Raw genomic sequence first — 21,763 nt, 5'->3', positions numbered from 1 at the left:
AATTTAACAATGATAAGTATGTGTAAGAACTATTGAGTGAAATAGAAGATCTTGTTAAAGCAACAAAAAAGAAAGATTTTGAGATTTTGAAGATGAAGAAACATTAGCTTTGGCAGCAGCATAGAGAGTATGTATAAAGTGGAAATGAAGGAATTACGACACAAGAAGCAGAACCGATGTTGATGATGGCTCCTTTTTTTTTTTTCTTTCTGATCATTCCTTCAATCACAGCCTGTGTCACCCAAGTTATTGCTTCCACGTTCACTTTGATAATCGCTTCTATAAACCGAAAAGGTGTGTTTGAATTTTAGTTAGATATAACTGATTATAAAAAATTATTAATATGATTGATATTGAATATAATTGATTATGTTATGAGATATATAATTGATTTATAAAATTAATTGATGAGATTGATTTTAATTAAAATTAAAAAGTAAAATTCAAAATCAAATAAAAATATGCATGTTTTTGTGAAAATATATCTAAACATTCTTGTTACATATTAAAATCAATTATAAATCTAAAACCACAGTTTTTTCATAAGCTATTATTAATTGCTTTTTAATTCATATTTTCAGTTGTACTTTTTTAAAAATTTTGTTGAACCTCAATTTTGATGATTATAAAAATAGAGAAGATTGTTCTTGTAGATAAACTATGTGTAAAGTTTTCTGGCTTTTCTAGTCCTCTATTATTTTGTATCCTTTTAGGTTTTGACATTTTTTATCAAGTTGAACCAACTTTTCATGAGGGAAGATCCGAATTTTTGTCCCAATTTTTTAAATTGATTGCATAAATAGGAATATGTTCTAGTGAAAATGACTGAGTGAGTCAGCCTACGAAGTATGGATTTTCAGAGAAATTGAAGGAATAGAAGGAGGAACCACGTACGTACGACGTCGTTGTTTGTGCAATGACTTGTCTTTAATTTCTTCATCATTATTTTGATGTTTGGATCCTAATCGAGCTGATGCAAAAAGGCCACAAAACAAATGAACCGTTTTCACTTGCGAAAGAGCAATGGACTCGACCTCGTGAATCTGCTGAGGGGTTATTTTCTTTTTTGTTAAAAAAAAAGAAAGAAAATTTGTCAGATACATATAGGCTTCACAATTGGGGAGGGCCACGATCGAGAGATGGCCTCGTGAATATGCTGAGAGGTTAGCCAGGAACGAACGATGGTGATTTGTGGAACGGACGCATGAGATTTGCTTAAAATTTTTGATGACGTGGGCAAGACTGGAGAGAGCGACAGTTTGACGGGTCTTGAAAATCTTTGGGATGGTTGAAGAAGCTGCAGGTTTGGAAACTGGACGGATCTCGGATCTTGATTGTTCGGCCCAAGTATGTTCTCTATGGGTCTTGGATCTTGAATTGCCATTCCCAGCCCAATTCTTGACCACTCAAACGAATATGCTTTTTGCTGAGGCCGAACATGATATCATATTTTAAAGTAACAATGTGAATCCACATGCCTTGCTTCCCACCAGATAAAAATTCACAAGAGACTCTGGAGAAGAAATTTATTTTCCATTTACTGAATTGAATTAAACAATGTAATACAATGTGTATTTATAAACCACAAGCACCCAATGAACTAGAATGAAAAAAAAATTAGAGTCAAACTTAACAAAATTGTAAATTTTTATGTTTGAGCCAAATGCTTAATCCAAATACTTGAATAAAATTAATTATTTAAAATATATATATATATATATATATATTAAATATTAATTAAACCTTCAAGTTTTAATTCATTGTATAATACTAAGAAATTATATATTTAAGGACACTATTTTGGATATTTTCTTAAGAAAATTAAAAATGTCAAAATTGTTATTTTTTATTACTTTTAGCTGATAAAATATCTTAAAATAATATTTAAACAATTTTTTAAAAAATTGAGTCTTCTAAATTTTCTAGGTATTCTAAAAAGTATATTTATATTTTTTATAATAATAAAATAATTAATTTTAAATTAGAAATTGAATTTAAAAATAAAAAAGAAAAAATTTAATAATTTGAATGTTCAAGCGGGCCTAAATAAACTTGAAGCTTGAGAGTATTCAAGATATGCTTGGCTATGTAAGTTTCTTTATAAGTTTCCCGTTTGAATAACCTCAACTAATCTTAATTATCAACTGTATACATTATTAGCTACCTACTTGACGCCATCTTTGAACATGCACAAAGTGTGACCAACTATTAACACACAATATTAATATTATTAATATTCAACAACTAATGACTTGCTCTGGATTACAATATAGGGTCTTTTTTAAAAGCTTAACTTGATTTAAAATATAGTGCATTAGTTAGATTATATATATATATATATATATTTAAATTATACCATTATTTTATTATACTCCACTCAAGTAATTAATAAAGATGTTTTGAATAATAAATCAAATATTATATTTATTCTCCTCAAGGATACTATTGAAAAGATGAAAAATTTTAGAAAATTAAAATTTTAACTAATTTTTTTAGAAAAATAAATAACTTACTCCCTTTGTTAAAAAATGTAAGACATTTTTCGAGGAGTTGAATGTTAAAAAATGTAAAATATTTTTAGTCTTTCGAAATGTAATCATTATCTTTTTTCAAAAATATTCCTATTGATAGTGACTTTATATTTATTGTAAGATGTTTAATAGGGATAAATATGAAAAAATAAGGTTAGTTGAAAAGTAGGTAACTACTTTATTGGGGGTGAGATTCGGTTAAAAATATTTTATATTTTTAAACGGATGGAGTAACAATTACTTATATTATAATCTAGAAAAAGTATTTTACAACTTTGATAAGCTTTAATGAGCACAGTTGATCTTGGTTCCAAACTTGCCAAATGCCTTCTTTCACTGTCAACTCACAAATAATCATTCCAGCCACAAAATTATTTCGCAGGTGAATTATTGAAGCAATTAATTAGAGACAATTTAATCAACTCAATGTCTTGCATCATTCATATTCTATTTAATAAAAATATTAATACATGTTATACTAGTCAAATAAAATTTTACGTGTAATTATTTTTAATGTTAAATAAAATGCTTCTTTAATTCCTTTGCTTTTCTCATTATCAATATAAATTACAACTATTTGATATGTTATGTTTTTATTAAATATAGAGTATGAAAAACATGGCCCACCAAATCCAAACAAGAATTTCTCCACACATATAGACAACCCCTATATTTAATAAATTTTCTTATATTTTTATTTAGAAAAACACACATAATAATAACTGTAATCATAGCATTATAACATGTCTGTTACGTCGTAGTAAATTAACTCCCCTTAGGAGCAACTGATCATACACAAATTAAAATAAAAAATGCAGAACAGAGAACTTTCTGTTTATTTCATTAATCATCTAATAACAGAAGCTTATAACAGATCTATATAATATATTATAATTCTAATTGTTGTTGTTTACTTGAGATTCTTGTAATGCTTTGAGTTTGGAATACTTGGCAATTCCTCTTTTACGCATATAAAGATGTTGTCGCATGAGATGCCAATTCACAAGAGAATGAGGAACCATTCGCAAGAGAAGACATTGAAGAGAATGTAAGAGGTAGGGCACACATAGACTCTCATGATAACCAAACCATCTGACACAACCTTTGCTGTAATCCTTGGCCGTTGGAATAAATAATGATGTCTTCAGTTTTACCATCTTTGTTGCTACCAACATTGGTACCTGTTTGCATAAATATGACCCAACAATTTACACTCTCACCAGTCACCACCATATGGATCTCTTAATAAATAAATTGTGCTGAGCTGTGCTTTATTATCTGGTCATCATTAATTAATAGTTTGGTTTCTGTGGCATCCAATAAAATTAATTAAGCTACCTTCTTTATTGTCCTCTTTAATGTTCGAAATCTCAGCCATTCATCTCAACTCATGGTCAAAGCAATTTCATTTAATTCCGCCAAATGACGGGTTGAGATTCTGCACAGGCAGTAGAGAGGATAGCAAACAACCTGGTCCCAACACTGCTTGAATATATGACCTATAGTGATGATGTGAGGTTTAAAAGTGTAAAAGGCTTTCTTACCCACTAAGTATTTAAGAGTGAGTTTTTCCTTTGAATTTGTACTTATCACATTGATACTTTTATTGAAATGTTGGTGTGACAAAAAAGAATTATTCATGAAGTTTTTTGACTGATATAAAGGCCAAGTAGAGTGTTGTGCTAAGGAGCTATTAAGAATGTCAGCTCTTAATTAGGTGGCATTGTAATGAATCTTACATTAAGGAGTCTCACAAACTGGTGTAAGATATACAAATATGAAAGACTCTCCCACCTAATAAATTAATCTTTTGAAAATGAATTCTCCATTTGGACTTCTCTCGTCATGGTAGTTTGGTGAAAAAAAACTTGTTGAGCTATTAAATTGTTTTAGCAAAACATTTTTTTTTTAACATTTACCCTTAATTTATTATTGACATGCCTATTTATAGAGCCCAAGTTTTAGGGGAAAAAAATTTGATGACTTAAAGCGTGACCTATATTTTGGATTATCAAAGCACCTCATAATTAATTAACGGCCTTCTATTCGAGACTAATGCAATATATTGATGATTAATAAATTAAGAAGGTTAAGAGTATGGGAGAACCTGGCACTGGACGTCAATTCCTTGTGATTTGTACTCTAAACCAATGCATTTTGAGAACATCCAAAAATATCTGTGAAATATAATTGGCAGTTATGAAACTATTAGGACATTACAGAGTTTAAATTTTTTAAATGTGAGGTTATTGAATTTAATTTATTGTCGATTTCATGTGCCTTTATGGTTTCTTAAAATAATCCAACATTAAGGTTGAGACCTTTTAATGTCTAAAACTTGATTGATTTTTAGTGTTTGTGTGTGTGTGTGAGTGTGTGTCACCAACTTAATCATCACTTATAATTAATTCGGACAGCAAGAAACAAAACAGAAAATCCTTAAATCAACCGCAACAAAAAGTTTTTGTAAAAAGAATTGTATATTCATCTAAATTAAAATTAATTGTTTAAGTTATATATATATATATATAGTTTTTTATAATTTCATATAAAGTAAAATGAAAAAAATTAATGTGAAAATTACAAAATTTAAAATCTAAAAATTTTATTTTATTTTTAAGTAAAAGGAACGAATAGCTTGTGATTATCAGAAAACCTGAACTCCTATCTGAAGAGCACCCAAAGCTTGTTATACTCAGATCAGTTTTTAAGGACTTAATGGATGGTTTCTTATGCCTGAAATTTAATTTGTAATAATTAATGAAAGAGTTTGAATAAATTAAGATTAAGAATAGAACAACATACGCTTTTGTAGCAGCATAGAGAGTGCAGAGAGGATACGAAGGAATCATAGAACAAGAACCAGATCCAATGTTGACGATGGCTCCTTTTTTCTTTCGGATCATTCCTTCAATCACAGCCTTCGTCACCCAAGTTGCTGCTTCCAAATTCACTTTAATAATTGCTTCCATAAACTCCAAATCATCTTCATGGAAGAACCTCGGATAAGGGCTTGCCATGCCAACGTTGTTCACCAGCACACCCACATCTAAACCTTGTGTCGCTTCCCTTATCTTCCTCACTATTTCTTCTCCATTGATAGTCTCAAAGTCTATCACCACAAGCTTCACTTCCACAGATCCACCATGTGTGTCTCTGATCTCCTTCGATGTGGCTTCGAGCTTTTGAGGGTTTCGACCAACCAGAAGGATGTTGAGTCCTTTGGAAGCCAATTCCAAGGAAATGGCTTTCCCGATTCCGTCAGTTGAACCGGTGACGATAGCCCATGAACCATAGGTTTTGAGATTCTTGGGAGGCCTCAAAAACATAATCCACACCCATCTCACAAAGTAGATCAAAGCTTTAGAAAGAGTGATGAATCCTAAGGAGCATGTTGCAACTTGGAAGATTTCTGGCCACTCCATTGTTACCCAAACTTTCGCTTCTCAAGGCATATACTCCCTCCATTCTTATAGTATTTTTTAAAAGTTTATTTTATCTTTAAATATAAAGAGTGACAATAATATTTTTGAGTAATTAAATAATTTTACTCTTGTCTTAAAAAATAAAATAAATTATTAATTGTATGTTTTCTCTACCATCATTATTATATTAATTATGATATTATTAAAGATAAAACTAAAAAATTATTTTATTTTTATGTGAATTCAACTAAAGAATAAAGATTATATATTGGGAGTTAGGGAGTAATTTGGAAGAATATTGCCACAAAGATCACTCATGGCCATAGACTTGCTGACGCACATTTAGTATAATTTAGTTGAGAGGACTAACGTTGTACCTACCTTTGTAAATTAATGCATTAATTATGATTCCATTGTAGTCTTTTATTAATTGATCATTTGAAGACGCCAACGCAGGGAGCAATGGCAAATTTGGCTCTTTTTTGTGGTACGCAAATTTGGCTCTTTTTTGTGGTACACAAATTTGGCTACTTTAATAAAGTGACTTTGGGTTTTGGTTTTACTTTCTGAACAATTATTAGTTTAGAATTTTAACAAAGCATCATAGCATTTCAGGTTAATAATGGAGAAGAGAGAGATAGGCACCAAGATCTAAAACCCTACATCCTTTGTTTGAATATACGAGAAAATAACCAACTTATATTATTGTCCAAATATAATGGATTATCTTGTTATACTATAAATTAATTAACTATATATAATATATTCCCTCTGTCTCTATATATAAAATAATTTTTAAAAGCTTATTTTGTCCTTAAATATAAGGGGTGACAATAATATTTTTGAGTAATTAAATAATTTTGCTCTTATTTTAAAAAATGAAATAGATCATTATTTATATGTTCCCCCATTACTAGTATGATATTAATTATGATATTATTAGAGATAAAAATAAAAAATTATTATATTTTTATGTGAGTTCAACTAAATACAAACATTTATTAGTATGTAAAATTTAATTAAAAATACTTTACATATGAAGATGAAGGAAGTACATCCTTAACCATAATCTATAACCTCATACAAAATAAATGCATCAGCGGTTCCATATATCTGGGAAATGATAAAATCATGACCTGTGGGAAGTGCATTTCCATTGCAGATATGAAGTCTAATCAAACCATAACTTGAGGTCTTTTTTTTATTTGTGTACAGATGTGTGTTTCTATTGAAGATAACAAAAAATTGCTTAAGATACAATTCAACATTAAATATTGATATATCTTTCAACAAAAATTTAAACACTGATTCATTATGTTGTGAACAATTAGCTCTTTCTGTTTGACACAATTATGAGTGAAAATTGGCCTCCTAACTTAGCGTTTGGCCTAGCCTAAGCTTACAATCAAGTCTATTTAAATAAATAAGCATTTCTTTAAAGGTTCACTTGCAAGCTCATCAGGCCCCTTTGTTTATATTTTCGTAGTGTGTATATATTATACACACAAATTATTTCCTTGTTATATAAATATATGTAAATCTATATGCAATATATTATACTATAATATAATTTAATTAAATTTCATTAAAATATTAAAATAAATAAATAGGGATGCAAGAGGCTTCAACTTGGCTTGTTTAGCAAAAAGACTAAACTTAAACTTAAAATTAGGTCTATTTACATAAATAAGTCAGGCCTATTTAGTAAAACTTTGGCTTGATTTGATTTATTTCCATCCTTAAATGCAACCCATTGGTATAAATTGTGGTATTTTACTTTACAATTGTGATCAGTTAGGGTTCTAATGCACAGGGCCTCTCACTCAACAACCAGAATTTATATTTGGATGTTGAATCACAATTCAATTCCCATAAGTCTTCATGTCACCCACAAGTCTCCACCAAACATTCCGGATAGTAATCAATTAAATTAATTCCATGGGAGGTCGTGGCCAAAGAAAATGACACGTGGCAATAGCAAACAAAAACTATACCTACCAGGCAACTAGCACTGCTTCCGTGTACTAATTTGAGCGGGTAATTCAAACAAGCCGATTATATTTGGCAAAGGACTTAATTTGAACCTGCTTAAATAAGGTTGAACTTATTAAAAATCGAAATAGCTAAGCTCAGGCCAAAACCCGACCAAAACCTCTTCGGGTCCCAAATAGCCAAATTATTAATTTTTTCATTTTAAAAATTAATTTTATACTTTAAAATTAATTATTTTTATTTTATTAAAATAATTTTTTAAAAAAATATTTTGTCCTTTAAATTTTAAAATCAATATTAAAATATATTTTAAATATTATTTTGAGATATTTTATAGATTAAAAATAATAAAAATATCACTATATAATTTTGTTAAAAAAAGCGTACGTAATAATGTACTCAAAGAGCTGATAATTTGAATTAAACTTGATGGGTCAACGTGAACTTGTCTAAAAATTTAGGGCTGGGATTAGCAATATAATATTTTTTAACCTGAATACAAAATATATTTTTAAAATATATAATAAATATTAATTGATTCTTTAAGTTTTATGTTATTTTATATTAAAATACCATATATTTGAGTGCATTACTATATTTATTTTTTAAAAAATATTCATATTTTCGTATTTTTATTATTTTTTGTCAATAAAATATCTAAAAATAATATTTAAAATATATTTTAATGTTTATTTTTATATTCTATGACCCATATATTTAAAAAAAATTGAGTCCTTACATCATTTAAGTATTCAAAAAATATATTTTCTATTTTTTATAAAATAATATAATTAAATTTAAATTAAAAAAATAAATTAAATTTTATTTTAAAAACAAAGTTTGGGCATGTATGAATTATTGACTTTACTACTAGATAAACATAAGAAATAGAAAAATATCCTTGAATAATTATCTAGTTATCGTCCATGCCAGACTTGATAAAAAATTTTAAATAAATTAGAATAAATATCCATTGTATGTAAAGATTAAACAATATAAAAAGTCAAAGAAAATTTTTTTATGAAAAATATATTTTACTCATAATTAAATGACTTTTCTTTATATATATAATGATGACTATTTTTCTCATATTATTAAAAATGAAAATTATAGTTTACCCAAAAGTTATTGAAAGCTTTGAACCAATTGGGACAATAATTTTAAATTTTTGGTCCAACTGTTATTGAATTTAGGTCAACTTGATTATAATTAAAATAGTATAATTTAATTAAAATATATAAAATATTTATATATAACCATGATAAGAACAATATCTAAATAACTATGACATTAATTTACAAGTAAAGAAAATATTCATGAATAAACTACACATAATACAACAAAACAGTAACAAAGTTACTTAAGTATAAAGTTAATAAGTTATTATATTTTCTTTTATCCTTTTAAAGTCAAAATATTGTTTTATTCTCAACAAAGTTACTTAAAAAATTGAAATTGGTTTTAAAAATAAAGAAACAATGTTTTTAAGAAGTTTCGAGCATTTGGGCTAGCCTAAATAAGCCCGAAGGTGTTAGGATCAGACTTGATTGTATGGGCTTTTTATATAAGGTAAGATACTTTAAGCTCAATCCAAATAAATCCAACCCAAATTTAGCTCGGTTGCTCAAATTATGGGCTCTACTTAAATATATGATATTTTAATATAAAATGACCTAAAACTTAATGAATTAATTAATATTTAGAATATTTTATATATTTTAAAAAACATAAGTTTCTTAATTTAGGTATTTGAGCCAAGTCCGAATTCAAATTTTTTTAGCCTATTCGGGCATGCTCGAATAGGCCAAACATTAAAAAAAAATAATTTTATCAATCCTAGCCCTGAATTTTTCAAGCTTGTTTGGGATTGGTTTGAATTATTAGCTCTACCCTTCCACTTGGTCACTCCACATTGCACTTTTAAAAAATGCTTTTGGACTCAATGGATGTTTGAATACAAATTTTTATCCATAAGGACTTTTAGTAGGAGAAAGGTAACTACAAATTTTATAATACTGTTGAATTGAATGTAATAAAGCATGCTTATTACAATGTTTTGTAAAAATTTGGTCTAGTGAAGTGTAAAAATATTGAGAATTTATGTTGCATAAACCTTAGGAATCCTACATTACTTGTTTGAAAAATTTAGGATGTGATGTTGTTTGATCATGATTGATTGTATAATTTAATTATGATGATGGTGTAAATATGATGTATGATGTAAAATTTAATTTTGATGTGAGGACTCAAATATAATTGCTTGGGATGATAGTTCATGATCATTGAACATTATTGAATGATTATGTGATGAATAAAAGTATGCTTTAATATGGAATATATTGGAACTGTCCTATCCAAGAGGTGGCAGCAAGTTGTGAGATAAAACTGATGAAATAAGGTAAGATCGTGATCACGCATTTGCCCTCATCTGGCACGCACAAAATGGCCTCATTTTGTGCTTGAGTTACGCAGTTCTTTTAATCAAGGTTGGGATAAGCTCAGTACATTTTTGGGCACCCTTTCAATCAAAGAGGGAAGTTAAGGCTTGTTATGGAACTATGAGACCTTTAGCCAGGCACCATCTCCTTTTACCTAAGGCTTTAGCTTGCGGAAATAAGGATGAAATAAGGAGGAATAACTTACTATGAGACAAAATGGACTTTTAATCTAATAATATTGCCCTATGAATGGTTTTATACCTTTTAATTATAATATTGATTTGATATTGTTGATATTTTCCAGATAGTATATACTTAAAGTACTGGATGAGGTTGATGGATTCTCACACCTTTTATCAAAATTATTGTGTTATATGAATGGACCTTTTCTAACATGCCTATATCACCTGTGAGATAGTTACATATTAGAGAAAACTTTTTCAAGCATGCTAGCTGGAAGGAATTGGTGAGTTGAACTGAGATACCCTTGGAATTTTTTTGTTATGACAATTAGTTTGAAGTGAAACTTTTTGTGAAAAACCACTGGTCAGAGGGAATACTTAGGGACTGGCAGCTTCGTGAAAAGTATGGCCTTAGAGGAAGAAGCTTGCTACCACAACTAGGCTACCTAGCTTGGATATTTTGTTTATTTAATTGATATTTCTATTCAAATTATATTGCATTAATATATTAGTCTCCAAGCCCCAGGTTGATGGAATTTGACCAAAGGCATAAATGTATAGTTTTAGTTATTTTTGCTTCTATTTATTATTTTCTTTATAATTTATCTAAATTATAATTGTGCAGATTTAATCTTTCCTACTACTATGGTAGGTTGCACAAGGGAGCTTGTTTCTTTCCTACCATACTAGACATGGACAATTATTGTCTCATTCCTTTCTTCATTGCTGCAAGAACCAATAGCTGAGCTTAAGGGAGGGAATACTTAAGGACTGGCAGCTTCGTGAAAAGTATGGCCTTAGAGGAAGAAGCTTGCTACCACAACTAGGCTACCTAGCTTGGATATTTTGTTTATTTAATTGATATTTCTATTCAAATTTTATTGCATTAATATATTAGTCTCCAAGACCCAGGTTGATGGAATTTGACTAGAGGCATAAATGTATAGTTTTAGTTATTTTTGCTTCTATTTATTATTTTCTTTATAATTTATCTGAATTATAATCGTGCAGATTTAATCTTTCCTGCTACTATGGTAGGTTGCACAAGGGAGCTTGTTCCTTTCCTACCATACTAGATATAGACAATTATTTGATTGTAAGTTTACCATGGGATCAAATACTTATATCCTTTTTTGCTATGATAGCCCTGAATGTTAAAATTTTTTACCATAGTAGGCGTTTATGTTAGTTAACTAGGCTTGCTATAAATATTATGTTAGAAATAAGGGTAGTTTTTTTTTCTACCATGGTTGATAAATCCTTTACTACTATGATGAGATATGGTTAAATATGAGTTTTGGGTTAGGATTGTTTCATTAGCTCCGACAATCAAGAAAGGTGCAAGTGGCCAATGAGTGGCAATCACAGTCAAAGACTTGACTGTATCATCTCGAACCAGCTAAACTTGCACACTATGATTCCCCAAGTTTGCATGGACATTGAAGACCACAACACGTGCCTTAACAATATCCAAAATGAGATCAACAAGCATGGGCAACTCTCAATGAAGCCATTGGTGCCATTGTCAAGATGTCCAAGTAAAGAGTACAAAGAGCTCCTTGATTTCTCAATGTCAAATCTAGCCTAGTCAAGGCCACAAAGAAGAGGGAGAAGTGAGGGAGGGAGCGAGTGGGAAGAAGAGTGGAAAAGAATATTAAAAAATGAGTTGTAGGCCCACTAATACCAACATACGAGGAAAATAATAGTAGGATGACGGAGTAGGGAATTTCTAATTTTTAAGGATATAATTGATCAGTTGAGTTTAAAATACGTTTTGAGTAAAATTGAGTGGAAAAAATAATTCTTAACTTTTAAATGTATAGTCTCTTATCCCTATGTAGCTTCCTTACTTATCTCATTCCAAGAGTACATTTGGTTCACAAAATATAAATTGATGAATAGGAATGGAAATAAACAAATATAATTGAAAATATACGGCTTGTTTGGTTTTATTCTCATCTTTTATTTTTAAAACTATTTTGCAAACTAATTTTTTAAAACAACATAAAATAAAATCTGTTTGATTATGTTAATTTGAAAATAATTTTAGAGTTAAAAGATTTTTTAACAATGGTTGTCACTAATGATTAATAGTAGTAACATATGATGACAATTGAAGATATTTTACAATTATTGAGTTAAAAAAAAATAGCTCTAAATATTTTCACTTAATAAAAATAAAAAAAATTTGAAAAAATTTAAATACAAAACGCTTACTCAAACAAGTTTTTTATTTTTAAAAATAAAAAATATTTTTTGAAAACATAAACCAAATAAGCCCTAAAATTGCCACCTTTAAAATTATGTAACCAGTTCAAAGATAAAAATATACTTTAATTCATAAATTAATTATTTTTTAACCATATGAATCATTGTTAGAGCTAGTAATATAAGTTGGGTCTGTATGCCCAACCCATCAAAGAGTAGTGAGTTGGGTTGCATATTCTGATGCTCACTTGAATATGAGTGGTTGTCCAAGCCTGTTGCAAGCTAACTTGCGGGTTAACTTGCTTTATTATTTCTTCAAAAAAAAAATTTAATGTTTAATTATTCACTTTCCCTTCCCTTTGACACTTCCTCATTCAGTCATATATGGATCAATATGATGGCGTCTTTGAGAAAGTTACACATACGCACATGCACACACACACATAGAGAGAGAGAGAGAGAGAGAGAGAGAGAGAGAGAGAGAGAGAGAGAGAGAGAGAGAGAGAGAGAGAGTTAACATATCTTGCATATATATATATATATATTGAATATGGTACACATAAACGAGGCAAATCGATTACACACAAACCGTTTCATTGTACAAAAAAACTAAAATTACATAGGGAGAATTACAAATAAATATTTTATAAAAATATTAATATTAAATTAAGATTTTTTAATGCTGACATTCTCAAATTTCAGTGTCCTTATCATATTTCAGAATTAAAATTTTTAATTTGACATTTATATTCAGATTCTTGCTTGTTAGTGTCCCAAATACATATGTGAACACATGCATGAAACAGGACCCCGTTCAATGAAAACCTGTAGGTAGGCACTAACACGAACGTTGTGATAGACACAACATGCCCAGTGTCATGCTTGTGTTGCACATTATACTAAGAAGTAAGGAAGGGAAAGGTGGTGCAGGATGACTTGATAAGAGAATGTTTGTTGATGTAAAATGAAAAAATTAATTACTTAATATTTATAGTTTTAATTCAAATATAACTCAATATTTAAATCTTAATTCATTGTAACTCAATCATTATAGTTTCAAATCAATTGTAACTCAATCTCTCAACTTTAACTTTCGCAACTCAATCTTTATAACTTTAATCATTTAACATATTAGTCCTTATATTTTAAAAAATAAAATTATAAAGATCAAAATTATGTTAAAATTTAGGATTAATATTTTAAATTACTAAGCACTTTTAATCTTTATAAAGATTAAAATTTTAAAATAATTTTAATTTTTATAATTTTATTTTTAAAAATATAAGGACTAATATTTAAATGATCAAAACTATAAGGACTTAATTGTAAAAGTTTAAGATCAAGAATTGAATTGTAATCGAATTAAAACTATAAGAATAGTTACAACAAATTAAATTTCAAACACCAAGTTACAATTGGGTTAAAACAATAAAGATTAAATGATTACTTTTTCTATATAGAATATTGCATTAATTTGTATCTTTGAAATATTATGCTTGGATTAAACTTGGAACTTCACTAATTGGTGGCCATTTCATTTTTATCAGCAATGAAACTGTCATTTTCCTTATCCATATGTGACAGAAAATTCAAGAGAACATGCACTCACAGAATATGTGGTAATATAAGTGGCCAGACCATGTGTTGTGTTTGGAACGCAAAAAACACAGAAACGTGTATCAAACAAAATGGAAACAGGTGTTATGCTACAGCTAAAAAGCAAAGGGTACAATCGCAAATAAAAAGACAAATATATAAGACCATAAGATTTCCTACGAAGAAAGTGCACGAGGAACTCCCATTTATCGGCTCAATGATAAACTTGTGACATCTTCGAAAATTGACAGATTAAATTTGTGCTTTAATACCAAACAGCTGTTTTCACTTTTCACAATAAAAAATTTTACACAAAATTAAAACTTATATCATATATTTTCTAGCTCCCATGTTAAGATGTGTCTAGTCTAACTTAATGGACTAGGCTAAAAAAATGTGACATTTGCTATAACAAGTATTATTCCATTAGGTAAAATCATCCACATGAATTACATAGCCTCATTGTATTCTATCAACAACTAAGCCTTTGAGTATATTGTTAATTAGGATTTTGTTTGTTACATGAAATTTAATTTGCAAGCTAAAAGTGTCAATAAATGTTTTTAGAGCTGAATGGTTCAGCCACTTGATCACAATATACAATGTCATATCATATCTGTACAGATTATGCCAAGAAAAATGTAACACCGATGACTCTTTGATCAGACCTTTCCTTGTCTCCTCCCATTATTTCATCTTCTATGGCTGGTGCGTGTCATTATTCTGCGGGTAAGGTTCAACAGAAAGTAAGGTTTAACTTGTATCGCTATGATTCCAATGTTCCCTTAAGCTAGAATAATACTCCATCCGAACTACAATACAAGTCACGTTTGGTTATTAGAATGAAATGAAATAAAATGAATTGAAAAAATAAAGATAAAAATGAAATGATCAAAAGAAAAAGTAAATCATATTCATAAAGGAAGGAAGTAATTTAGTTTATGAGGTTGAAAATCATGATTCATGAAGTTTTTGGAGGATGTAATAATTCCCACATTTGCTCTATATATTAATAAGTTTTATCATATTTATTATGAAAAAGAGAGATGATTTAGTTCATTTTTGTGTTATTTTTTTGATCTATTCCATTTCATTCATTTTTAATAATCAAACATGGCCATAGGGTATTGGTAATTATTTTTTGGTTCTCAAAAAAAGTCAAGTGAAACCTTAATCTCTTAAAAAATTTACATGTTTCCCATAACACCCTTATTAAATATGATATATAAGTGCCTTAATAATGAAAATTAAAATTCTAATGTAGCTTTTTTTTTTTTTCAAAAAGAATAATAAATAAAATAGGGATATGGTTGAAAAAAAATTAGGGAAAACATAATATTAGGTCCCTACACTTGGCTCGCATTTTGATATTGGTCCCTATACATTTTTTTTAGTGCTTTAAGTCCCTACACTTTTGTTTTTTGGTATTTTAGGTCCTTTCATGAATAAAGTGTAAGAATTTAAAATACAGAAAAACAAAAGTATAAGGATCTAAAACACCAGGAAAAAAAAAAGTGTATAGATCAATAGCAAAACGCGAGCAAAGTAAAAGGACTCAAAGTTATATTTTCCCAAAAAATTATAAAAACTACCAAATGTCTTATATTTTGGACTAAGCAAAGCTTATTGAAGATCTTTTATATTATAGCCTAAAAGGAGTAATCTATAGGGCTGCTACCTGATCAAGTGTCAATCATAGCTACGGCCAGAAGAACTCTTGAAAAGTTGGTCCTGGTGAAAAGGATCATCTGCACCATGCACGGAACTCAACCTAGGAGAGAAATTCCATCCTGATATTGGCTCCAGATCATAGCTATCAGATCTCTTCTTGGCTTCTTCCTGGAACTTCGTATAGAACGTTGAGGACCAGTAATCTCTTGCCAGATTCTGAGGAGAAATATTATTGTTTAGATGAAAAATTTACGCTACCCAGATAGTCCCCAGAGATGCAGTCTCAGCTTACCGTTTTCATCAGCTGCATTATTTCGTTTAATGCATTATTGAAGAGATCCGGGCGAGCAAGATTGGGAGTCGTCAAAATTTCTTGCCTGCTTCGATGAGAAATGTTCACCTCCATTGATGCACCTGTACAAATACAATTTACAATTATGGCCAAAAAAGAAAGAAAGATGAACTCAAGCCCCACAAATTTGGAGGGAACTCTTGCAACACTTATTTCTGAGTATTATAAACTGATGCAAAGGCCAAGAATAATTTTCTATTTCTCAAAATCTGGTCCCAATATTGGACCAAGCAGCATACATGTCATTTCCTTCATTGATTAAGTCACTCTGCCACCACTACCCCTAGCCATTAACAACGTACAAAAACCAACACACAGCACATCATTACAGTAAAGCAGCTTCCTAAATTAAAATTACTGTCGTACCATTCTACTCCCAAACCACAAAAAGCCTCATACTTTCGAGTATCATCATCTTATTTACTGGAAAGAGGAAAAATAAAAGCTGAAGAGCTTAGGATCATAACTACATTTCCATCTATTTTTGGCCATCAACTACATTTATGTCAAATGTCCGAGTTCATAGACAATTAAAGAGATTTCAAGGTTTTATTTTTAATTGCTTTTTCAGGCTAACAAGAGATTTCAAGGTTTACAATATTGAAGTAACCCATGATACATGCCGGACAAGCCAGAGAATAAAAAATGAGTAGAAAAGAAAAGGCACCGGAGCTACAGACCTGAAGCAATGTACTTCTCAATAATATGGCGTGCCATATAGATCCTTCTCACTGAATCATCTTCAGGTATTTTACTAAGCTCGTGAACTTCATCAAAGAAGTGCACACTCTCCCCAGCCAAGCAGCTGTAAATTAATTAAACAGAAGAATTACATAAATGTTCGAAGAAAACTTAAATTGTTTGAGTTCATAACTTTTTAGGTCCAAAACAGTCTGGACCTGGTGACACTAGAGTATAGAGATATAGGATCTATTTATCTCTACTCGGGTTCCTACGTACAGATTTAAGCATCTTTCATCTTCAATCAACATTCAGAATATAGTCACTCATTACACCTGAGTACTTCTCTGCCAAAAAATATTCTCAAACATCCACCCAGAAAATGACAGAGAGCTGTCATTTTGGTCAGGTGCCTTCAACCTATATTTTCCTTAAAGTCAACCAAGAATTTGAAATTCAGAGAAGGGTATTTAACCTATCAGCAAAGGCCATAAAGGAGTGCCGGAATCTCTTGTTCAGAAGAAGCTTATCCAATGGCTCATTAGCATCTATCACAGAAATTGGGTCATTTTGTGCTAATACCCCACTATCGGGTATGCCCAGTGCCTGGCCCATCGTGTAAAACTCTCTGGATTCCCTTCGCCTCAAGCTGATTTGTGAGAGCAGTGGTTGTGAAGTTGATATTGAAAAGAAAGCCATAACGAGTATGCTGGCCTGTTAAATGAAAACCTGGAAGTAAATATAAGTTTCAGAAAGTGATGGTCTAATCTACAGCTTTCAATTAAACTAGCAGTGCAAGTTACAGCATTGTCATGCAACAAAAGCAGCAGCAGCAGAGCATACCATAACTAGAAGCAAAAACCGGGAGACAACTTGAAGCCATGAGATATCGTCATGAATTTCATTCAGTACGTAAGCTGTAACCCACACAACTGGGAGCATAAAGAAGAAACAGTAAAATTTTAAGGCCACCAGATTGAGACATTCTGAACCCATTTGAGCTCAATTTTTCATATATTTCAGTTTGAAAGTCACTTAAGCAAGTGAATTAGTATCCTCAGTGGGGTGTTTTCGCAATATTATACCAATCTTTGTAAAGCAGTCAAAATGCTACAAGAAAGGAAGATGCATGTATTATGATTTTCACCTTGACCTTGGACACAAAATTTAGCCATTTTCTTACTTACGTCAGTAGCATATTTTTATGCAGGTCTTTCAGAAAAAGGATCAGGTAATTTTGGTAAATACATCCAACCAATTGCAATCCTTTTACCGATTAACATCTAAGATTTCACAAAACCCTTATCACTTAGTTTTTGACTTTTAAAAAAAGCCTAGATCAGTTATTCAACTTCAAAGAATATTGTTATTCATTAAACCTTAACTTGTGCTTTTAGGGCATTGATTAGGATGACCCTTAATATAAATATAAGAAAATTTCTAAGCCGCATACAGAATCTAGGCAACAAAGTGTACCAATGGACAAAACTGATACAAATATTCCCCGCCAGAGATCTCTGAGTTCATCAAATCTGAACTCTATATGACGAACGGCTCCTGTAACTCCCAGCAAAGTGGTCACATAAAATGCATGGAGACATACAATTGGGATGATCCACTGAACCCTCATGTGACAGCGATAGTTTAGAGGCTTCTTTGTATGAATAACTATATCATGAATGAAAAATCCAGTCACAACTACTTGCACAAAATAAATTAAATAGATGAGAAATATAAATTCCCTGGACAATAAGAGATAAGAAATATATACAAAAAACTTGCTTCTATTGTCATTACAGGCACTAGTTAAACAAGAAATAATTAATAGATTCTTACAAGTAGCACCAGCAATCCAAGGAAGAAGAATAAGGGGAAGAAGAAAATATGATCTGATAAGTGGTAAGCGCCTCCTGAAATATCAAAAAACAAAGTAAAATTTTGACATGTCTAGATATAGAATGAAACTAAAATTCTTGATCATTACATATAACTCAATTAAGATATTGCACGAGAGTTTGATTTCTTTTATTTCTTTTTATTTCAGAATAGAAAGGGTTTGAATTGGATAAGTTCAAATCAAAGAAGGATTTTTGGGGTCTACTTTTTTTTTTTTAATTCATCACTTTTTTCATAATTCGGTATAAAATTTATAAACATTTGACAAGTTCCTTTATCACTATTAAGGAGAGTGCAGTATATAAATAACAATAAAAATAATGAAACATCACGAAGCAAACAGACCAAGGGCAACTTCTTTAGGTTAACAAAGCCTACCAAATAAAAGCCCTATAAAAAAATAATACAATGATCAATGCACTAATGAAACATAGTTTCACTATCAAAACCAGTTAGACAAGCACAACAAAAGATGATACCAAATAACTATTTGCTATATCCAGCACACAATACAGACTGTCAGCCTTTGGATTCAGGTAATGAGCTTTGGCAAGGGATAAGAGATGATCATATATGCTTGAGTGGGCTTGGGTTGCTTGGATGGTTGAGAGTTAAAGCGATGTGGTAGAGAGAAGGAAAAGAGAAAGGAAGGAGAAAGGAGGAAGAGAAAACAGAGAAGAGAGAGAAAAACAGATAAGAGATGAGAAAGGGAAACAGAGAATAGGGAGAACTGAACTATATATCTGAATTTTCTATTTAGCATAGTATCTGACTTACACTTTGGAGCTTATAACAAATCCTAACAAACTAACTCCCTAACTAACAAAACTACTCACTCTTTATTTCTTTATTCTTTACACATCATAAAGACATAGCATAAGGAACCTACTGGGTCATACCGCATAGTCATAATTCAATTCCAATTTGTTACTTGATAGCATCACATGGCTTTACTTACTTGACAAAAATAAAATATAGTTGGAAGGCTTGTGTTATTCGACAGCTTAGCAACAAACCAAACCCTAGCGGACCTTCAACCCAGACTGAAAGCAAATAGAAACACCAAGTTATTACTAGCAAGTAGCAAACATGCTAAGACAATAGAAGCAAGTTACCAATGATGGAGATAGAATGAATTACCAGCCCAAAGATAACAAGATCGCCACCAGTGTCTCCTTTTGAATGTCACAAAATTGACAGACATCTTACAAAAGTTAAATGAGTCAAACATTATATAGTTTACAGGTAAACAGACAGCAACAACAGAAGGAACCGGTAAAAAGCTAGGACTGATTAGATAGCAATCATGGAATAATATTTAATGACAAAGATTCAGAATTTTCATTCTACCGCAGTTGAAAGCAGAAGGTTGAAGCTAGCAACAACTTGAAGAACTGGAATCCAGAAGCTACTGCCTGTAGTACGAGGAACCTTGTCAACTAGAAAAGGAAAGATTGACCATGAGAGAAGCCTGAAAGATGAAAGAACTCTATCAGCAACAGAAGATAACACAATGATAAGACCGAAACAAAAATTATATCGCTCTCGATTGGAATCACATTAATCGTTAAAGACAGAATGATATTAACGGTCACCGTCTCAATTTGAACAAACACAGAAACTAGAATGCTTTCCATAATGATAGCATAACAAAAAGAAAATATATAAATAATTGATAACCATGCTGGAAGTTCTAAAACTGGATGGCACAGAAGTGAGAAAAGAGTTTGCTCATCTGCAGAGGTGACAAATGACTTTTCACCTACCACCAGATAAATTTCCGAAGCAAACGGCAATAACACTATTTCCTAAATCGGGAGATCTCTAAGCAGAAAACGAAGTCACTTAATTTAAGCAGTGAATTAAAATCCCATCCCATCACTCAGGTTTTGCAATTTCAATCGTTCACTGGATTCAATTAGCCTAATTACTGGCTAATTCCTCTTCCTTTGCTCGACTGAGAGGAAACAGAAAATCAAAAAGGAGAAACTTACAAAAGGAATGACAAAATGGAAACGGCGATGGCCACATAGTCGCTGGGACACCCTCCTTCCACGGCACAGCTTGCCATTCTGGGTGCATTGGAAGAGAGTTTAGTTCACTACAACACACTGTGACAGCATTGAATCCAACACAAGCTCGTCTTTCACGCGGTTGCAAGCTTCGATCTTTGAGTACAGGTCGGTCGTGAAAAGGGTCGCCCACTCACGTACCAATTTCCACACTCGCAGTCCTAACGGTTTGGCGTATACGCAAGTTAGTCAATTGATTAATGATAGAAGTGATTTGTCGGTCCAACTTGTAAAACTAAAGTTTAAAGCTCATGTTGATTCCTTTTTCTTTTTAACTTTTTTATTTTATAATTTGTAAAAATTATATATAAGTTTTGTAGGATAAATTTATTTATAAATAAGTTTCACAAAATTTAAAAATCACAATCAGGTTCTTTGAAAATTAAGTGTAATTTAAAATTAAGGTGCAAAGATCATAATACCCTCATTAAAAATATATTACATCAATTAAATAATTTACAATTATTCATTAATAATTTACAACTATTATTTTAACTTTTTACAATCATAACTTTACATATTCAATGGTTAAACTAATCATACATTACAAATTTAATGCTAATTGTATACAATTATCTTATTTATAATTTACAACTATCATTTCAACATTTTACAACTACAACTTCATTTATTAGTTAAACTGATTATGCTTTACTAACAAAGTTTAACTCTAATTGTTTACAACTACCTTATCATTAATTTACAACTACTACTTTAAT

General features: G+C 30.4%; 2 protein-coding genes across 4 annotated transcripts; both read right to left on the bottom strand.

Annotated features, from left to right (window-relative positions):
• Positions 1 to 3,244: 3,244 nt before the first annotated feature.
• Positions 3,245 to 5,987, bottom strand: LOC129309587 (very-long-chain 3-oxoacyl-CoA reductase 1-like). Its single transcript, XM_054951212.1, has 3 exons — positions 5,337 to 5,987; positions 4,639 to 4,708; positions 3,245 to 3,712 (listed from the first exon to the last, which is right to left on the bottom strand). The coding sequence occupies exons 1-3, from the start codon at positions 5,954 to 5,956 to the stop codon at positions 3,428 to 3,430; spliced, it is 975 nt and encodes a 324-aa protein (XP_054807187.1). The 5' UTR covers positions 5,957 to 5,987; the 3' UTR covers positions 3,245 to 3,427.
• An 8,830-nt stretch (positions 5,988 to 14,817) lies between these two features.
• LOC129310179 (regulator of G-protein signaling 1) lies at positions 14,818 to 21,230 on the bottom strand. Of its 3 annotated transcripts, none has more exons than XM_054952061.1 (12): positions 20,967 to 21,230; positions 20,323 to 20,443; positions 20,113 to 20,176; positions 19,931 to 20,015; positions 18,913 to 18,986; positions 18,553 to 18,744; positions 17,920 to 18,008; positions 17,552 to 17,790; positions 17,076 to 17,200; positions 16,336 to 16,457; positions 16,051 to 16,259; positions 14,818 to 15,184 (listed from the first exon to the last, which is right to left on the bottom strand). In XM_054952061.1, exons 1-11 carry the CDS (start codon positions 21,041 to 21,043, stop codon positions 16,062 to 16,064), a joined length of 1,386 nt encoding a protein of 461 aa, XP_054808036.1. In that variant the 5' UTR covers positions 21,044 to 21,230; the 3' UTR covers positions 14,818 to 15,184; positions 16,051 to 16,061. The 3 variants fall into 3 exon arrangements, with proteins under 3 accessions (XP_054808036.1, XP_054808037.1, XP_054808038.1); XM_054952062.1 differs by having other exon boundaries at positions 14,818 to 15,095; XM_054952063.1 differs by lacking the exon at positions 18,553 to 18,744.
• Positions 21,231 to 21,763: the final 533 nt, after the last annotated feature.

The sequence above is a fragment of the Prosopis cineraria genome, unplaced genomic scaffold, assembly GCF_029017545.1.
Source record: "Prosopis cineraria cultivar Desert tree isolate PC_DT_omini unplaced genomic scaffold, ASM2901754v1 PC4, whole genome shotgun sequence".
Classification (NCBI taxonomy): domain Eukaryota; kingdom Viridiplantae; phylum Streptophyta; class Magnoliopsida; order Fabales; family Fabaceae; genus Prosopis; species Prosopis cineraria.
This window is presented reverse-complemented; position numbering and strand designations above follow the sequence as displayed.